Source organism: Rhinatrema bivittatum, chromosome 4 (assembly GCF_901001135.1).
Source record: "Rhinatrema bivittatum chromosome 4, aRhiBiv1.1, whole genome shotgun sequence".
Taxonomy (NCBI): domain Eukaryota; kingdom Metazoa; phylum Chordata; class Amphibia; order Gymnophiona; family Rhinatrematidae; genus Rhinatrema; species Rhinatrema bivittatum.
In genome coordinates, this window is record NC_042618.1 from 449273291 (window position 1) to 449290356 (window position 17066).

General features: G+C 38.8%; 1 protein-coding gene across 6 annotated transcripts in view; it reads right to left on the reverse strand.

The window, feature by feature from the left end:
- TMTC3 (transmembrane O-mannosyltransferase targeting cadherins 3) overlaps nt 1-17066 on the reverse strand; it is a 210869-nt gene that overhangs the window by 18746 nt on the left and 175057 nt on the right. For all 6 annotated transcript variants that reach the window (XM_029601657.1, XM_029601654.1, XM_029601656.1 and 3 more), the window contains 2 exons: nt 15286-15455; nt 6970-7196 (listed from right to left, as the gene is read on the reverse strand). In XM_029601657.1, the coding sequence (XP_029457517.1) occupies nt 6970-7196; nt 15286-15455 (397 nt within the window). The remainder of the gene's footprint in view (nt 1-6969; nt 7197-15285; nt 15456-17066) is intronic.

Below are 17066 nucleotides of genomic sequence, written 5' to 3' on the forward strand. Positions count from 1 at the left end.
AGATTTGCCTAGGGCACCTAATGCTCTTGCACCAGCAAAGGGTTCTAGGGGAGAGAGTGAAGACCCGGATGGTAGAGGGATGACAGTGTTTAAAGTTTTAGGTTGCTGGAAGGAATTGGGTTGTTTTTTTTTGGCAGGCCTAAGACAGAGTGAATGAAGCGTGTGTGTGTTGGGGTGGAGGGGCACCACAATAATTGTTCGCACAGGGCAGCAAAGAAGCTAGCACCGGCCTTGGATATTTCCACTGTTTTCAATCAAAAGCTTTCTCAGAATCCAAAATGATAATAGCGCCTATCATCAGGGCGGGAGGTGGGGGCAGCTTTGCAAGGCTGTACGGTTTTTCAAGGGTGCCCAATAAACTTGCACCAGCCTTAAGACCTCCTTACAGAAAGGTAGAATAAGACAGCATGACTCATCCACTGGAACCTCTGGAAACACTGCAACTTTCCTGTACTATAATGCAGAGAAAATAGTAGTGAAAGAAGCGGTGATTACATGGGACATTCTCAATCTAACTGATAAAAAGCTTGATGCCAGAAAACAAGATTTACTGGTAAAGGAGAAAATCGTAAGAACTGCTTTGCATTGATTATACAGAGACTGATCTTGCTAAATTGGAAAAATCTTCCCAACTGAAAATAAATCAATGGATGGAAAAGCAAGTCAAGCAGGCTCTAATGGAAAAAATGATTTATGTTGCAAAGACTTGTGAATCATAATTTTACAAAGCTGATGTGATTTTAATTGGTATAGTCACTTTTGGAATGTGATTCATTATCACATGCTATAGATGTGTGAGCTGAGAAAGGAAGGAAGATTTATGACACTATCTGAATGTGTAATGAATTTACAAATTCTCTACCATATTGTTTTAAACTAAATAAATAAATAAAAGGTAAAAAGATTGCTTTGTTTATAGAAGTATCAGTACCAAGTGACTAATTTGTACTATAAATGGAGTGAGAAAGATGATGATTGGGTACAAAGAGAAGCAATCAGAGACTAGGAAAATGTGGAAGAAATATATACAAACAGTCCTAGTTGTCTGAAGTTTCACCATCCTGATCAAAAAGACTTCAAAGCCCACTGTGATATGTTGCCTATAACACTCTACGAGCTCCAAAAGGAAGCTTGTTGCTACAATGATGTATTAGGAAGAGCATGAGGAGTAAATATGAGAGAGAATGTAACTGTATCCTGCATATCCTGTATTCAGAATGGTGCTCATTCATGTCCTGGCATATGCAAAACAAACTCACTTGGGAATATTAACCTGGAACACAACACACCACAAACGCTAACTCAAAGTTTACAAAAGGTCCTCTTTTGCTCCATTGTATGTCCATGGGAAAAAAGCTAAGGCCTGGATTTTCTAAGGTCTGTGACCTTAGAAAATCCAGCAATAACGGGGGGCGGGGTGGCGAAGCGGGGGCGGGCCTGCGAAAGCCGGCAGCGATCGCACCTCCGCAGTGTGATCGCTGCCGGCTTTCACTCCCAATAGTGCCATCGTAAAAGGTAGTGCTATTGGGCGCGAAACTGGCAGCGAAAAGGGTTATCATCTTTTTGCGGACACTGTCTAGAAACCCGCCCTGATTTATGTATCGCGTGCGAAAAGTCCATTTTTGCGTGTGATCCCTTTTGAAAATGACCCCCCATAGTTAACTATGAGCTAAAACAATAGCCACATTATTTTTTCAGATATGCAATAGAGCAGAACTAATAAAAGTCACATTACCTTCTCATTATACGCACTGGAGATTGTAATTTAACTAAAATTTGCAGTGGAAAAAAATCACTAACCCCTAGATTTATCAAAATGTTATAAATGTAGTGGAAATAGTGCCTGCTAATTTTCCTGCTCCCATCTGCAAGATGTGATACATTTATCGCACCTGCGATATTTTTTTGCTTCATGGGCTGATCAATGCAGAGTGCATTACCGGGAAAAGGTTTTTATTGCACATGCCATTCAGGCAGGAGGGGGAGGGAGGCTCTGTAGAGAACACCATGTCATTCTACTATTTATACCACTGTAAGAGGGGGGCACTTTTAACTCAGAGTAGATTATGGGGAGTGCGGTAGGTTGGGGGGGGAGGGCGGTTTTACATACACAGTAGGAGGTGCAAACAGCAAAGTTGACATCACTGAAGAATTTCTGGTGTTTGAATTGATGAGTTGATTTGTACAATGCACTCTATACCTAGCTTGTTGCACGCTCTACCTAGCTTGTTTGAAGCTAAGTAGAGAGTGCACTGTACAAATCAACTCCTCATGTACCTTTCATCAATTCAAACAGCAGAAATTCTACAGTAATGTTAACTTTGTTGTTTGTATCTCCTATTGTGTACATAAAACTCCCCCCCCAAACCCCACTCCGAGTTAAAAGTGCCCCCCCCCCCCTTACAGTGGTATAAACAGTAGAGTGACATTGTGTTTTCTACAGAGGTGTGCTCTCTCTCTCCCCCAGAACGGCATCCTGATAACGCACAGCTACCGCGGAGCAACGTATAGAAAAAAGGTGTAGTTATTTCTGGCGATAAAACCATGTTGCTGTGCATTACTCTATCGCATTTGACATTAGGAGCTGCTCATTACCATTAATTCCACCCAAACTCCTCCCACTTGCATAGCAAATGTCACATTTGCATACTAACGTGTGTTGTGCTATTTAACACACATGTTAAGGCCCTAATGTGAAATGATAAATGACCCAGTAAGTAATCATAATAAAAACATCAAAAACAAAAAACAGAGTTAAATATTCAAAGTTTTCATGAATATATTTCTCTACTGATGAGAAAAGTATCCTGGTTGTTATATTAGGCCACTTCACTATGTAGAAATAAGGGTCAAACAGGTATTACCAACAACTTGTTTACAGACCCTTATGTCTTTATTTTCTAATGATGAAAATGTGTAATGTATTATTCATGTTCAATAGATCATTAAAAAGGTGTTTGAAAAAAAAAAAGATTTAAAAAAACAATACCTTTAAGAAAACCAAAAAGATTGTTGGACTATTATAAAGACTGCCAGAAATTCTGAATTAATCTTTTTCAACAGATGCCAGAAAACTCCCAGCAGACAAAACACAGATGACAGACAGAATTTTTAAGGAATAAGAAAACAGATGAAAAACAGCAAAAATCATGCACTCCTTAACTTCTTTGAAAGTCCAAATAATTATCCATAAAATAGTGCTATACAATTGTTTAGAGGAAAAAATAAATCTGCACAGCAACCTAAATGGGAAAAGGGTGGGTACCTCCAAGCACTTACTTTGCATCTACTGCCATGGCTCATCTTCCACTCTCAGTTAACTTCCTGCTGCCAAGGACAATTAGGAAAATGGATCTGGCTTATGAAAAGGAAGAGTCATTTTGTGACCTCATATATCCTCCATGCTCCCCCCTCCCCCCAGGACATGTACAAGTGATGTCCTATGACCAACAGACAGCTGCAGCTCCCTTGGAAGCTGTTTTTAGATAAGCCAGCAGGAGCTACCATATGTATTTGCCTCTTTCTGTCTCCCAGCAGCTGTGTAGGGCTCTCAGTTCTAGACACAGGAACAGGAAACTTGTCCTGGGAATCCAGCCAGAGTCTCATGTCTGGCCATAAAAAGTACTACCATTAGGCCACTAGTTCAACTTTTTATTAAAAAATACTGCTCTCAGCTAATCTTGGATTTATAAAAGGGTCTACAGAAAGGACAATGCAGGGATGTCAGCCTTTCCAAATGGATAGTAATTTAAAAATAAAACCCTACACACAACACTACTTAAGCATATGAACTAGAAAAGATTAACATGGCCGAAAAAAAAAATTGCTATGCTCAATAGCTGCATATTGATGATGCTAATTGCTCATTATGTAATTATAATATAGTTACAACTTTACTAAGGGAGGAAAGGATTAAGATAATTTGAGTTGCTTGTACATTTATAAATTATCTGATGCAACCAGAAAAGAAAAATGAAGTATGCTGTGAAATTGTGACATAGCCTATTTTATTTCATAAAAACTCTAAACCTATAAACATTTTAGTGCAGTATGAAGCCCAAACTGAAGCAGCAATTGGCATGGTATGTTCATATAGGGGCCAATTTTCACTGAGCCATCAAGCAAGTAGTTTCTCTCTGAAAAATGATTTAAAAAGGTCCCCTGTTATTTTGCCCCTGCTATTTGTGCAGCTGAAGTTCCAGAGAGAATCTATGCACATATAATTGAAAATGCAATTATACGTGCAACATAGTAAATGAAGTCATCCAGTCTCCCCAGCAAGGAGCTCGTGGTTGTAACTGCCGCTCCACGCAGGTTACCCACACTCAGAAAAAGCTACCACATTGTACCCCTGTGCTTCATTTGTATTCTCTTACCACTAGGGATCCTCTATATTTATCCCTTTTCAATTTAGTCACTGTTCTGTCTTCATCACCTCCTCCAGGAGAGCATTCCAGACATCTACCACCCTTTCCATGGGAAAACATTTCATGATGTTGTTCCCGAGTCTACTCCCTGGAGTTTCATGTCATGGGACCCCTAGTTCTACCACTTCCTTTCCATTCACTGGAAAAGGATTTTTTGTTATGCATTAATACCTTTCGGATATTTAAAAGTCTGTATCATATCCTTCTTGTCTCTTATATTTAGGTCCTCAAATCTCCTCTCATAAGTGCTCTGGTGTAGACTCCGCACCATTTTGGTTGCCTCTCTCTGGACCACTTCTTTCCTTTCCTCTTGATATATTAACGGCTATTAATCAAGTTTACTTAGGGAATAGCCACTGCTATTAATTGCATCAGTAGCATAGGATCTTCTTAGTGTTTGGGTAATTGCCAGGTTCTTGTGGCCTGGTTTGGCCTCTGTTGGAAACAGGATGCTGGGCTTGCTGACCCAGCATGGCAATTTCTTATGTTCTTATCCTTTTCAAAATATGGCCTCCAGAACTGAACATAGTACTCTGGGGGATGCCTCCCCAGTGACTTGAACAGAGGCATTATCACTCCCTTTATTCCTGCTAGTTACGCCTCTTCTCTGTGCAGCCTAGCATCCCTGTGGCCTTAGTCACCGATTTGTCTCACTGCTTCGCTACCTTCAGATCATCAGATGTGTCCTCTGACCTGGCGTAGGTGGTGGAACATCCTCTTTGGGGACAAGGATAGGTTTCTGCACCTCAATAGAATTTTTACGCTGTACACTGATGGGGCCTTTAGGATGGTAGGACGATGCACTGAGATGCATTGAAGGAGGGCATTGATGCTTTCTGTGCACAGAGTGCATCGACAGCATTGATGCATTGTATCTATTTATGCATGCATTGGTGCACTGTGCGTCAAGTGTATTGCGCCATATGTTGAGCATGCCGATGATACCAATACTGACTTATGTTTCTTCTGTGTAGGCTCTGGTTCGATGCAGGGCGATTGTATCACTTGACCCTGTGGCTTTGCTTTGGGCTGATAGGAATGTCTTTGAGGGACTCCTGTTCAACTCAGATCCCGGGAGGCAGATGATGCTGCATTTTGGGAGAAGGATCCACTGCAGCTTCTGAGAGACTTATATAGGTCCTCTAGGAGAACATCTGTCCACAGGCATAATAGTCTGCCTGGTCATGATCTAGAATGAAGCAAGGATAATCTTCGGTGAGGCCTTACCTTGCATTTGGTGAATTTCTTCTTACTGGCCATTTTGAGGAGGAAAAAAAAAGTTATCCTTTTTTTTTGTACCAGTGAAAAGTGTTGTAGTGCAGCAAGGAAACTAAAAGTAGGAAAACTGAAGTAAATGAAAAAAGAAACACAAATTTTAAAGGACATTGAAAAAAATATGAAGATTCTGAGAATATGTCTGTGGTGTGCTGGGACAAAAAAAACCAATAGAGTCTCACAATGAAGCAAAGCCCACACAGGAACTATGCATGCTCAGTAGAGCTCAAAGTTATTTTATTTTATTTATTTATTCCTAGCTCTACTAGCTAGGAGACTAATCTGTTCTGTGCCATCAGATGATGTCACCCACATGTAATGGCTAATTCAGCCTGCTTATTGACAAAAAAACTGGATCCCCATGGAAAGGGGAATTGCTCCTGATACAAATTTTTCTATTTTGCTATGGGCCTCTCATAAATCGAGAAAACTGTTCAATGTAGATCATCCTTTTGTATCCTCAATTCTGGAAATTTGGTATTTAGAAAAGAAAAAAATCTCTAAAAGCACACTTGGCTAGGATCTAAACCTGAATCCATCACTCCTAGAAAGGCACTCTACCACGAGAACAAAGATTCTCTTTCTGGAAACCAGAAGTCTGAGTCAGTGAGAAAAAGCTTATTTTGAAAATGAAAACTTATTTTTACCTTTTGCAAACGCATAGCAACACATATATGCCTACAGGGAGCGTATCCATTTAGTTGACTTTGAGTTGCACTGGTTGATGTGTCCAGAAATACTACTAAGAGGGGCAGTGAAACAGATTCATTGTACATACAGATGGGATAAGATTGAACAGGTGAACTCCATGGAGTACACAAAATTTCCAAAGGCATTCTTTGCACAGAGTACAAATTTTTAAAATGTTTTGGTGTGTGTCAGTGTCCTTTTTTACTCAAAGCTCAGGTGTGCAAGATATTTTTCAGCTGTGCATACATTGTAACACAGACAAATGGTCCAGCACAGAAAGTGGGTTACAATAAAAATACTGCTAAGAATACCTAAAAAATGGGATGAAGCGAGCATCCCAACACTCCCAACATTGGAGTGAGCCTGGGGGGGGGGGGGGGGTGAGGGAGGGGCAACCTTATAATTTTAATCCTTAGTTCCTACACTCCTCAGAAAATAATGGGAAATATTTTTAAAGCTGTTCTTAGAATATTCAAAACATCGGCTTAACCAGCCTGGGGCAAACAAGTATTAGTGTTCGCCAATACAGTACAAGATACTCAAAAGGTCAACTCCACCTTGATAAAAAAGGACCTACCTGATTCTTGCATTAACAAGGCAGAGTTGAATAATGCCAACTTATGATTCGGGTTCAATTCTAAAGCTCGATTGAAGTTCTTCAGGGCTTCTGCTGGATCCTTTAGTTCTATATAAACAATTGCCAGATTGTACCAGAGATCTGCATTCAGTTCATCTAACTCCAGGGCCCGCAGGTAGGCCTCCTTAGCTTGTAGCGGTTTATTCATTTTTAACAGCAATTCTCCTCTGTTGAAAAAGCAGATATAAAGCTAACATTTCACTATCACACAAGGGTTTGTTATTTTCTTTTAAATTCTCTTTATAAACAAAGCGTTTGAAATATTTCTCAAACATCTTAATTAGTGTGATGTTTGTAATACTAAAAAATGTATTAGCTACATTTGTAGCTGTAATCTCTTCATATTCAGACAAGTATTTATGGTAACCTAGCAATGAAACAATTTGTTCTATTATGAGTGAGAAATCCCGAGTTTCTCCCTACATCTCTTAAGCAATAACTGTTCTGCAGTCATTAGACCAGATAATGTTCCAAAAAAGATACTTGCTAACATAGTTTTGAACTGCTAACCACATTGTTTCTTTCCAGGCCATCAGGGGATGCTTCTGTGGTTTAGGGGCACTTGGTGCATTTTCAGAAACAGTTTCTACACACAGATACCACAGAGCTTTTTGAATTTCTGAGATGTGCAGGTCCTGTCCCACATCTAATCTGGCACACTAAATGCCGATAAACCATTAATATGGTCAATGCACTGGATTTGTGGTATACCCATGCTTTTAAGAGTTCATAGAGTCAGCAACATGCCTTGTCACAAGGGGTCAGCTTGAAGGATAGAGCTTAGAATTCAGTGTTTACTGCACATCTCTCTGGCTCCTGGGAGTTAAGCATGTTCAGAATTACAGTGAAGAAAAAGCTTCCGGAGTTTAATGGTAACAGATATCAAGTATAGTATCCTTATGCCTTGTGTTAGTCAGCAGCACCTCCAATTTATCCACTGCAGTATTTCTTTCTTGTAATGAAAGACATAGAGCTAATTGCAGTACCAAATTATTTAAAATGGCCTCTTCTGATATCACTCATGTATTATGTAGGTTTTCATATCAGTAGTCATTGTATTTTCTTTTTTAGTTTCCTTTCCAAAGGGCAAAAAGGCTATCACCATGTCTGTGTCCCCAATAGATCCAACCCATTTCCCCCAATAATCCTTTGTTTGATGTCTTATCCCCACAAAATTTTCAGGACATATCAGGGGGCACATGCATGCACACCTCCTGAAAGTAGGCTCCTTTATATCTGGGTAGAATTACTTTTTTTTTTTTTTTTTAATTTAGCAAATTTTATATTTAACATTCAAGACACAACCATCTAAAATGAGAGGGAAACAATGAATAGATAAATAATTAAGAAAATCCAAATGAAAAGCAAAACTTTTCCTCTTTCTCATGTAAGCCCACAATACAAGGGAAATCAAAGATGGAAAATAGCTAAATGATTAAACAAGACATTTAAAAATTTAAAAAGATGAAGAGTAAGGTGAGACGATATATAACAGACCTGTGATCTTACAACTCAGAAAAAGTAGAGCTACTGGGAATAGATACAATGTTGTTTCTAATTAACTTTGAACCCTAGCAGATGATTGCTCAGATGAAAAAAAAAACACATTTGTTATATTAACCTTTAATATATATTTGCAGTGAGAATAATATAAAAGCAGTTTCAATCTCCAAACTATTCTTGTTCAACTCAAAGAACTTTCCCATCCTAAACTTAGTTTTATGAGCATCCACAAGAAAAATTTGAATTTTAGAATTAAATGTGTGATTGCTTCTGTAGAAAGTCTTAAAACCAAATTCATAAGCATAAAACCAACCAATAATGTGACAAGTCCCAATAACTAAATCCTTCACAAATAATTCCTGAATAAGGTTTCATTCTGGGACAAGACTTCCAGAACCCTGCAAATCCAGTCCTTTTGATGTTTTAGAACTCCGTGTTGGTAAATAAGAGCACTAGCAGAAATATATATAAATATATATAAAAAATATATAAAGTCCAAAATCGAGGCTCCCCCAAACCTCAGAAAATGCAGATATCTCAAGTTACTTAATTTAGAAGCATTTTCCATATTGCCAATTTTCTTCTGGACAATACTATTCTACTTTATTACCACCATATTTGTAGTAGAAAAAGAAAGCAACTTGAGCCTTAAGGAACTGAATTTTAACCTCATGTGAAATCAAAACAGTAGATTTGAAGATGTTCTTCCTTCCAGAGGTGTAACAGAAACATTTCAAATTAAGGACTGCTACCCAACAGGATCATTCATCATATCGTGTTAGAGCCTTATCATGGGTGTTAGGGCCCTAATGCCCATGGTAACACCATAATGCATGAGTTATTTATCACATTGCAAGATGTGTATGCACATTTTTTAAATGCAGTCAAAAGGGAGGAGCTTGGGCAGTTTATGAAAATGAGGGGTGTTTAACATTGTGTGTGATAGCCTAATGCCCATTATCGCACATTTTAATGCAAGAAATAACTACACCTTTTTCCCTGGTGTTATGCATTATCTACCTAGCTGCTAACAAGCTAGGGTGAGAGTACATTGTACAAATTTCATCTGTGTGTACTTTTCCTTACTCCAAATCACATCAAATCTTCACTGATGTGTACTGTGCTGCTCAAACTTCTGAATGTGCATGTAAAACTGCCCCCCAAACCCTAGACCACCACTAAAACCTCACCTCCAGTTATTAGTTGACCCTCCTACAGTGATATATATAGTTGACTAATATGGGAGCCTTATAAAAAGAGTCTCTCTCAATATCACAGGTGCGATAAATTTATTGCGAGTTGCGGTAAAATACTTATGTGAAGTGGTAAAATAGAATGCATTGTGGTATTACAAAATTTCCCTAACCACATCCCCCCCCCCCCCCCCTTTTTTTTTTTTTTTTTTTTTAATAATCGCGGGCGCTATTCCAGTGAAAGTTATAGCAAAATGATGAATCTAGGTCCAAATTTGATGGAGAGTTATTTCTTATCTTGGAAATTGTGTCAAAGGATTTCTTTCGTGGTTGGTTAGTGCTTGTTATCAAAATGCAAGACACAATTTGTGTTTCAAAGAACCTCCTTCAAGGATCTAAATAATAAAAACCAACGTTAATATAAAATAATTTTTCCAAAATGAATCAACGTTATTGCTCAATAAAATATACGAGTCTAGGTCAAAGAATCCAATTCTCTTTTTGTGTATTAAAATGGCATCTTTGGTGGTCGAGAGTCAGATCATCCATTTTCTAATGAGCTTAGTTATACCATTTGATTGGATGACAGACCAATGGAAAAAGGCTATATTTAAAATGACCAAAGTTCAATGCATGTTGAGAATTAAGGATACTAGAAGTCCCACCTCTTTTTATACGCCCATGAAAATTAAACCATAAGAACATGCCAAACTGGGTCAGACCAAGAGTCCAACAAGCCCAGTATCCTGTTTCCAACAGTGGCCAATCCAAGTCACATGTACCTGGCAAGTACCAAACATTAGATAGATCACAAGCTACTATTGCTTATTAATTGCCATAACAGCAGTTTATGGATTTAACTTCTAGGAACTAATACAAACCTTTTTTAAACCCAGTAACACTAACTGCTGAAACCCCATCCCCTGGCAATGAATTCCAGAGTTTAACTATGTGCTGAGTGAAAAAGCATTTTCTTTGATTTGTTTTAAATGAGCTATTTGCTAACTTCATGGAGTGCCCCCTGGTCCTTCTATTATCTGAGAGAGTAAATAACTGATTTACATTAACTTGTTCCAAGTCCTTTCATGATTTTGTAGACTTCTGTCATATCCCCCCCCCCCCCCTCAGTTGTCTTTTCTCCAAACTGAAGAGCCCTAACTTCTTTAGCCTTTCCTCATAGGGCAGCTGTTCCATGCCCCAAATTTTGGTCACTCTGCTCTTTCTCCAGTGCAGCTATATCCTTTTTGAGATGTGGTGACCAGAACTGCACACAGTATTCAAGGTGTGGTCTCACCATGGAGCAATACAGAGGCATTAGGACATCCTCTGTTTTATTTTCCATTCCCTTCCTAATAATTCCTAACATTGTTTGCGTTTTTGATCGCCATAGCATACTGGCCAAATTTCAATGTATTATCCACTAGATGCCTAGATTCTTGGGTGGTAACTCCTAAGATAGAACCTAACATTCTGTAACTATAGCAAGGGTTATTTTTCCCTATATGCATCACTTTGCACTTGTCCTCGTTAAACTTCATCTGCAATTTGGAAGCTCAATCTTTCAGTCTCACAAGGTCCTCCTGAAGTTCATCACAATCTGCTTGAGATTTAACTACCCTGCATAATTGTGACGTCCGCAAATTTGATCACCTCACTCGTTGTACCCCTTTCAGATCATTTATAAATATATTAAAAAGCACTGGTCCAAGTACAGATCCCTGAAGCACTCCATTGTTTACCTTTTTCCCCTGTGAAAACGGACTATTTAATCCTACTCTCTTGTTCCCTGTCTTTTAACCAACTTGCAGTCCACAAAAGGACATCACCTCCTATCCAATGACTTTTTAGTTTTCTTAGAAGCCTCTCATGTGGGACTTTGTCGAATGCCTTCTGGAAATCCAAATATACCACATCTACCGATTCACCTTTGTCCACATGTTTATTCACCCCTTCAAAAAAATGTAGGAGATTTGTGAGGCAAGACTTTCCTTGGGTAAATCCATGTTGGTGTGTCCCATCAAACCATGTCTTTCTAAATATTTTGTGATTTTATTCTTTATAACAGTTTCCACGATTTTTCCCAGCACTGAAGGCAGGCTCCCCGGACTATAGTTTCCCAGATCACCTCTGGATCCCTTTTTAAATATAGGGGTTACATTGGCCATCTTCCAATCTTTAGGTACATCGGATGATTTTAATGATAGTTTACAAATTTTTTACTAATAGTTCTGAAATTTCAATTTTTAGTTCTTTCAGAATGCTGAGGTGTATACCATCCAGTCCAGGTAATTTACTACTCTTCAGTTTGTCAATCAGACCTACCACATCTTCCAGGTTCACCGTGATTTGGTTCAGTTAATCAGAATCATTACCCATGAAAACCTTCTCCAGAATGGGTATCTCTCCAACATCCTCTTCAGTAAACACTGAAGCAAAGAAATCGTTTAATCTTGCTGTGATGGCCTTATCTTCTCTAAGAGCCTCTTTAATCCCTTGATCATCCAACGGTCCAACCGACTCCCTTGTAGGCTTTCTGCTTTGCATATATTTTTTAAAGTTTTTATTGAGAGTTTTTGCCTCTATGGCCAACATCTTTTCAAATTTTCTCATACTCCATCTTATCAATGTCTTACATTTAACTTGTCAATGCTTATGCTTTATCCTATTTTCTTCTGAAGGATCCCTTCTTCCAATTTTTGAATGAAGATCTTTTGGTTAAAATAGCCTATTTCACCTTACCTTTTAACCATGCTGGTAATCGTTTTGCCTTCCTTCCAACTTTCTTAATGCATAGAATACATCTGGACTGCGCTTTTGGGATTTTTTTTCTTTTTTAACAATGTCCACGCCTGTTGCACACTTTTTACCTTTGTAGCTGCACCTTTCAGTTTTTTTCTAACTAGTTTTCTCATTTTATCAAAGTTTGCCTCTTGAAAATTTAGCCCTAGAGCCATGGAGTTACATACTGTCCCCCTTCCAGTCATTAATTCAAATTTGATCATATTGGGCCAGATTTTAAAATTTACGCATGGGCATAGATTTGTGTGCGCAACCTGGCGCGCACAAATATATGCACGATTTTATAACATGTGCGCGCAGCCGTGCGCATGTTATAAAATCTGGGATTGGCATGCGTAAGGTGCACAATTGTGCACCTTGCGCACGCCGAGCCGCACAGCCTTCCTCCATTCCCTCCGCCCCCCCCACCCTACCTAACCCCCCCCCACCTATATCTGATAAGTTGCGCCTACCTCCGGGCAGGCATAGGTTACGCGCACCGGCCGACAGCTGGCCTGCGATCCTGGGCACAGCGGCAAATGGACATACGCGTGTCCCCGGGCCTATGCAAAATAGGCTCGGCGCATGCAGGAGCGGATTCTTGGGGTTACGCATGTAACCCTTTGAAAATCCGCCTCATTATGATCACTACTGCCAAGCAGCCCCACCACCGCAACCTCTCTTACCAAATCCTGTGCTCCACTGAGAATTAGATCTAAAATTGCTCCATAAAAGCTTTTTACTCAGTCCAAGAACTTTATCTCTATAGCATTCCCTGATGTTTCACTTACCTAGTCAACACTGGGGTAATTGAAATCTCCCATTATTACTGCACTACCAGTTTGGTTAGCTTCCCTACTTTCTCTTAGCATTTCACTGTCCGTCTCATTTTCCCCAGGTGGACGATAAGAGTATACTATCACTATTCTCTTCCCCAACATACAAGGGATTTCTACCCATAAAGATCAGATTGTACATTTAGTCTCATGCAGAATCTTTATCCTGTTGGACTCTCTGCCATCCCGGACATAAAGCACCACTCCGCCACCAAGATGCTCCTCTCTGTCATTGCGATATAATTTGTACCCCCAGTATAGCACTATCCCATTGGTTATTCTCTTTCCACCATGTCTCTGATATGCCAATTAAGTCTATGTCATCATTCACTGCTCTACACTCTAATTCTCCCATCTTACTTCTTAGACTTCTGGCATTAGCATACAAGCATTTCAAAGTGTGTTTTTTATTTGTATTAATATTCTGCTTTCAGTTGTTAGGGATAAATTGGAATCTTAACTCGGGTAGGTTTTTAATTACAGGCACTTGGTCTACTTTGTTATTAGTGGAACTTCTCTGCTGGGATCCCCAACTTAATGCTTCATTAGTATCCTTTGAACTATAGATGTAAGGCCCTGTGCATATTTATTTTTCATGCTGGGAAGATACTTTGTGGTCCTCAGAATCCAGAGACTTTCGTATATAGATATATTTTGAAATGTTCTCTCTCATCAGCTTTGGTCAATACATCAGTACAGATTTACTGAGTATGTATATCTCTTCTTAGCGGATGAGTAAAGGGGATCCTAAAACTAAGCCCTTATGTTGATACTGCTGCAATTTGCTATGCTCTGTGAATCTCTTTTTGGATTTATGAGTTCCTTTACAGATAATTTTTTTTTTGTGTAGTCTTTTTTCTGATTCTTTGCTGAGGGATTTTATCTAAATTGGAATATGGCTGGCTAACATCTTGCAGTTATTTGATGTGCTTGACTGAAGATCTTATTTATTTTTTTGCTGTTTTAAGTTTAGAATAAGGAGAAGAGGTGGGGGAAATATGCTGTTGGAATTTTGCTATTTTGGATACACTATTCTCTCTCTCATACAAACCTTATTGAAATCTTTGTTAGCTAGGAAGCAGAAACTTGAAAACATCATTAATCTAACATCTTGAAATAAAAAAAGAAATGAAAAAGTACTTGAATAATTTGGTTGGATTTAAACTGTTACTGAATTTCTTTATTTAAAAAACTGATAGAACTGATATTTTAGAATAAGTAACTCCACCAAGAACTAAAGAGAGCCTACTTTCTGGGACCTGCATGTGCGCAATCTGTGGATGTGTGCACATCTGAAACTCCTCCCCCTCCCAACCCGGAATCCTCATTTCCCACATGATGCATCATTATGTGGATAGGACACCAAAGATAAATTTTTATTTTTCTGTGATCTGTGCCCTATAAACCATCTTGAGGAAATTTTTGTTTGTAAAGGTGGATTAAAAGTTAAAGAAAAATAAAGTTATTTGGAATACACACACAGAGACATACTGTAGCGATCTCATCAGCTCTTGCCCTTCAGAAAGCAAGTTAAAAAAAAATTCCAGTGTTAGAGATGCATCTTTTGTATTTTTAGGTTTTAAGTTTAATCATAAACCTGATTACTAAAGGTATTAATTTCTGTTATTACATGGCTCTTGTTAGTTAGGTGATGCTTAACTAAGTAAACCACCATTTTGTTCAACGGAGTTTCTGAGACTGTTCTTTAATGACTAGTTGAAATCATTTGTCTCGTGGTCCAATTTCTTCTCCTTAAAATACAATACAGACAACATTTTACAGACACCAAAGATTTATGCTGCACTTGACACCACAGCCAAACAGAGACTAAATTTTATATAAATAGAAGTGTGAACTGTTCAGCCTTACTTTCCAGCAGAAAAAGGGGCTCTTTGTATATACAGAGTGAAGTTGTATGATTTCATCTGTTCATATAAATACAGTACCTGCTAATGTAAGCTTGTTTGAAATCCGGCCTCATGCTTATCGCTTGCCGATATAACTGATCTGCTTCTTCCAGGCGAGACTCATTTGCACGGATCAAGTTGGCAAGGTTTATATAAACATTTAGATGGTTAGGGGCCACCCGTGCCGCATACTTTCTCCCTGGAATAACCTGGACAAGAAAAGTTAAACAGGTCCATCATAATTGGAAAGTTTCAGTATTTCAATGGTTTTCTTTTGGAAGGGTTGCCTAAGAGATTTTAGGATTATGGGTTTTGTACTATTCCTGAATCTGTTTCAGACTAGAATAACTAGAGATCTCCTTACCAAAAATCAGCAGCGTTCACAAAATGCTGCTGCAAACATCCAAAGTCTAAATATATAATTTTAGACACTTTTAGTCCTATCCTAGAATGAGCTAGAATACACAAATCATAGAAAATGATGGCAGATAAAGACCATAAGCATCTAGTCTACCCAATTTCATTCCTGCTGAGTGCCAGATGCCCCAATTGATTTTTGGCTTTCCCTTCACTTCACAACCAGGAATTCTCTGTGTTTATTCCATGCTTCCTTGAATTTGGTCACTATTTCTGTCTCCAACACCTCCCCTGGATGCCATTTATTTATTCACCCTCCCTTCACATGAAGAAATATTTCCTAAGGTTGCTCTTGAGTCTACCTCATTTGGAGCCTCATACTGTGATCTCTTTTTCTAAAGCAATGTTTCCTCCAAAAAAAGCGAGGTGGAACAGTGGGACAAATTAAAAGGAGCTATTACAAAGGCAACAAATCTATATATTAGAAAAGTAATTAAAAATATAAGATAAAAAAACCCAATTTGGTTCTCAAAAGAGGTGGCTGAAAAAATAAAGGCAAAGAGAACAGTTTTCAAGAAGTATAAAAGATCACAAAAAGAGGAACATAGGGAAGAATACCTGGTGAAACTGAGGAAGACTAAGAAAGAACTCAGGAAAGAAAAAGGTCAAGCAGAAGAAAGGATTGTCAAAGAGATAGAGGTGACAAAACATTTTTCAGATAAGAACATAAGTCTTGTCATTCTGGGTCAGATCAAGGGTCTATCAAGTCTGGTATTCTGTTTCCAACAGTGGTCAAGCCAGATCACAAGTACCTGGCAGGATCCCAAGGGGTAGATAGATTCCATGATGCTTAGGATAAGCAGTGGATTTCCCCAAATCCACCTTGTTTATGGACTTTTCCTCCAGGAACTTGTCCAAACCTTTTTTTTTTTTAAATGCAACTACTCTAATATATCAGAGAAAGAAGTGGTATGGTGAAACTGAATGGTGTTGAGGGGCAATTTGTAGAGACTGATGAAGAAGTGGCAGAAATATTAAACAAATTCTTCAGTTTAGTGTTCAGTAAAGACGACCCTGGAAAAGGACCACTGCTTGTCGACAAGACCGTAGATGGAAATGGGGTAGGACAATTCCATTTACAAAATGGAATGTATGGGAAGAGCTAGGCAAACTGAAAGTGGACAAGGCCATGGGGCTAGATGAGGTACATCTCAGGATACCATGGGAACTCAAAGGATGTCCTTCAGGTCTGCTGGAAGACCTAGTCAAAAGATCCTTGGAAATGGGAGTGGTGCTGTGAAATTGGAGAAGAGTCTGCTTCAAAAGAGTGGTAGCAGAGAGGAGGCTGGAAACTATAGGCCAGTTAGCCTCACCTCTGTGGTGAGAAAATTAATGAAGATGCTTCTGAAAGACAAGATAGTTCACTATCTACAATCCAGTAAGTTGCTGAAACCAAGACCAGA